The sequence below is a fragment of the Cardiocondyla obscurior genome, linkage group LG06 (genome assembly GCF_019399895.1).
Source record: "Cardiocondyla obscurior isolate alpha-2009 linkage group LG06, Cobs3.1, whole genome shotgun sequence".
Taxonomy (NCBI): Eukaryota; Metazoa; Arthropoda; class Insecta; order Hymenoptera; family Formicidae; genus Cardiocondyla; species Cardiocondyla obscurior.
The window spans coordinates 8,151,946-8,155,805 of NC_091869.1; the positions used below are offsets into that span (position 1 = coordinate 8,151,946).

The 3,860-nt window shown below is 33.2% G+C and overlaps 1 protein-coding gene across 7 annotated transcripts; it reads left to right on the forward strand.

Moving 5' to 3' along the window:
• The first annotated feature begins 977 nt into the window (after window positions 1–977).
• On the forward strand, window positions 978–3,507 carry Rad60 (DNA repair protein Rad60). Of its 7 annotated transcripts, none has more exons than XM_070658563.1 (8): window positions 999–1,310; window positions 1,377–1,636; window positions 1,759–1,852; window positions 1,964–2,012; window positions 2,102–2,324; window positions 2,479–2,655; window positions 2,753–2,897; window positions 2,974–3,502. In XM_070658563.1, the coding sequence occupies exons 3-8, from the start codon at window positions 1,780–1,782 to the stop codon at window positions 3,261–3,263; spliced, it is 957 nt and encodes a 318-aa protein (XP_070514664.1). In that variant the 5' UTR covers window positions 999–1,310; window positions 1,377–1,636; window positions 1,759–1,779; the 3' UTR covers window positions 3,264–3,502. The 7 variants fall into 7 exon arrangements, with proteins under 7 accessions (XP_070514669.1, XP_070514668.1, XP_070514667.1 ...); XM_070658564.1 differs by having other exon boundaries at window positions 999–1,242; XM_070658567.1 differs by having other exon boundaries at window positions 993–1,636; window positions 2,102–2,261; window positions 2,974–3,503.
• The last annotated feature ends 353 nt before the right edge of the window (window positions 3,508–3,860 follow it).

Below are 3,860 nucleotides of genomic sequence, written 5' to 3' on the forward strand. Positions count from 1 at the left end.
GAGTGTGAGTGTGAGCGTACAGTTTTGCGTATTTGTATATTATACGGGGTGTTGTGTTTAAGTTATTATAAAACAAGGTCGCTTTTCTCGTGATCGGAATATTGTTTCGCGCTCTCGGGTTATAATTCGCGTTTTCAATTTATTTTTTAATTGATCGTTGTACAGCCCGGAGTATTCGTCGGTCCCTCGCGGAGTGTCGTTTTCTGTTTCGTTAGCCGTGACTGATAGTGCGTGCGCTACTGCACGCAATTCGGGAAATTGGCATCTGCTGCTTGAGATTCGCGTTACGCCGGATTGTGCGACGCGTATTTTAGTAGTTTTAAAGTCCTATTCGAACAATTTTTCCTTGTTTTATAATAATTTAAACTAAGTATGAGTGATATTGTAATAAAATGCGCGGTGAATATTATGTGAGCGAGTGTGAGTGTGAGCGTACAGTTTTGCGTTTTTGTATATTATACGGGGTGTTGTGTTTAAGTTATTATAAAACAAGGTCGCTTTTCTCGTGATCGGAATATTGTTTCGCGCTCTCGGGTTATAATTCGCGTTTTTAATTTATTTTTTAATTGATCGTTGTACGCCGGATTGTGCGACGCGTATTTTAGTAGTTTTAAAGTCCTATTCGAACAATTTTTCCTTGTTTTATAATAATTTAAACTAGGTATGAGTGATGTGTAGAATGCATCAAAAATTTTTAACCACACCGGTCGTACTTACAGAAAATATTAAAAATATGTACAACCGACAGTCCGCAGTCTGTTTAAGTGGGACGGAAAATTTTTGTTGCATTGTACATTAAAAACTTATATTACATTATACATTGAAAATGTCGGACCATACACAATTCGGTGACTCGAATTTCGTACTACTTAAAATTATTTTAGACTCCGCGATGTTACCGAGAAGCGGATCTGAGATATCTGCCGGCGACGCCACGAAAGAACAGGACAGACAGTGTATAGGTCTGGCCTGTTCTTCTATCCGACGGCAGCCGAAACGCTGGCTTCACACGGACGAGCCTCTGTATCTGTCGCGTGGAAGCCGCGATTCCGAGTTGGGTTCTCTGCGTCCGAGGCATTAGCAGGAGCTACGGGCACATACGGACACGGCATTGTGCCTAGTGTGCGTATGTTGCCCGTCTAAAATCTGCGACCACTGAGCGGAGCCTGTCACAGCCAATATCGGGTCTATGTTCACTGATGTTGGTCGAACCGATTGTGAGACAAGCTGATTATAATTAATGTATGAACGCATAAATATATAAATTACATTTAAAGTAACAAGAATCGTTTAAAATACCATGCAAAAATGTGCGTACATTCATAATTTATTGAACGTTATGTAAATGCTGAAAATGTTTATCCTTTTCGAAACAGCTGCTTTTAACCGTTTAACATGCACATGTCATATGAGAAGTATAGCAACCAGGTTCAGTTAGGTTATAAGTTCTGTTTTTGTATTCGGTGTTTGAGACCAGAAGAATACACACGTCCACAGGTGGATATAGGATTCAACGCGTTTTGCTCGATATACTGTAAAATAATTTGTATTGACATAATTATTATAACATTTGTCACGTTTTGCTGTTTGTTGTAATTTTTCATTTTGCAACTGATACACAGCATTTGATTTCCAGGTTAGATTCGATGGTTTTAATTATTTATTTCGATACTTTTATGAGTATAATCATTATATTTTACGTAATATGTATGTACGTGAAAATTGTATTTGTAATTTTAATTATATTCTGTATTTTAGGAACCTTAATTAATACGAGTAATGGATAAAATAATTTTGGAAAGTTCTTCAGATGAAGACGATTCATATACAAATTCGGCTGCTCGATTAAGAGGTAACGTTTTTTTCTAGTGATAAGTTAATTAATAATTTGAGAAAATACAATGTATTCTGATATTTAAAAGGCTACATAATTAATTTTTACAATTAATTTTAATACATTTAGCACTAAAGAAACAACGTATAGAAAAAGAGGAACTTCCTTCTACTGAAAGGTATTATACACATTGATATAAAATATGTTAGTTAATAACATGAAATTTTTATGATGAATGATATCTGTAATTATTTATTTTATTTTCAGCATTGAGAAACAAATGAGTAGTGAAGTGATAGATAATGATATACTTATTACAGGAATAACGAATAAAGAATTAAATAGTAAAGATATAGATGTTGAAGACATATATAATGAAAAAATAAGTTATACTATACAAACGCGAAGCAGAACACAGAGCACAATGGTAAGAGGTAAAAGGAATGCACCAGTTGCTACTAAAGTGAACACTAGGCGATCTCGGAGAAGGGTAATTTTTTTTTTTTTTTTTAACAATATATTACGTAAATACATTTAGTATTTATGTAAAATATGTCACTATTTATTTATTAATTTTTTTTTTTTTTTTTAATATGTCTATTTAATTTAGAGCATAATATATATGTTTTATTCTAATATTTCAGAATTTACGTAATAATTCAGAGTTTGACGTGGAATTTGTGATGGAAGAAAAACTTGAGTCGTATAAGAACGATATAATATCACTGTTAGATGATGATTGCAATGAAGATGATAATTATGAGATAAATATAAAAGTGTACTGGAGATCAAATAGAATTGATCGTTTAAGTATGCGTAGAGTATGTATCAGTTGCTGTTTAGTAACATGGTAAAATACAATTTGTATTTGATTATTATTTACGATTTGAAACATATATTTATAATAATGTATTACAGCACGAGTCTTTTATAAAAATTTTCCAACATTATGCTGACTTAGAAAAAGTGTCTATAAACGAAGTGCTCATCATGAAGAAGGATAAAGTTGTTAATCATACCGATACCCCTGCATCGCTCAAACTTTCCATTATAGATATACTTGGTTGGTATAAACAATTTTGTAAAAAAAAAAAATCAGTAATTTATAAAATAATGTAATACTTATTTTATATTTATAGATGGTGGAATAGTGAATCCAGGTATGAACACTTTATCCACGAATGAGACCAAAGATGAGGAAACGTGTAGTATTAAAGTACAAACGGCAAATAAAAAACAGACTTTTACTATTCGACTTAAAGAAGATGAACAATTTAAAACGCTATTTGTTACTTGTTCCAAGGAACTTGGCGTGAATGAAAGTAGTTTAAAACTTTGTTTTGATGGAGAACAAATTGATCCAACAGATACTCCAAAATCTTTAGATCTTGAAGGAGAAGCATGTGTAGATCTTTATATCTTGGCGTAATAAAACGTACAACGATAAGTTAGCTTAAATTTTCTACATACATATGATTTGATACTACATACATTTGATTGCTTTATTTATTGTACATTGTATTTTTATCGTTTCAATTTACTATAAAATATGGCTGTACTAGCAAATTTTATTAATAGCACGGTATGAAACTATTATTTTTATATTTTGTAGGAGTTAATAATTGGAATGAGAATTAATCTACATAAAGTGTAAAAGTATAAATTTAAAAAATAAATATAAGATATGCATATTAATACATTTTACATGGTACTTAAACATTTTTAATTTCTTTAAATGTAATTTATAAATATATTAGACATTACAAAGACAGGGAATGAGAGAACGGGGAGGAAAAAAGTCATCGGCAAACCGGCCGGCGCGGTATATACATGCGGCACATGTGAAACTCGACGCACACGACGCCAAAGTCACGTTCACTAGCTGCCGTCGCTATATCTACCTTTCAGCGTACATACGACGCGCCAAATTGAATGTTCGCGGTACGAGCGCGACGCGTAGCGGCGCTGAACGCGAGCTGTGCGCACGCACAGCAGTCACTTCAGTTTCCTTTCCCGTCCCAACGAT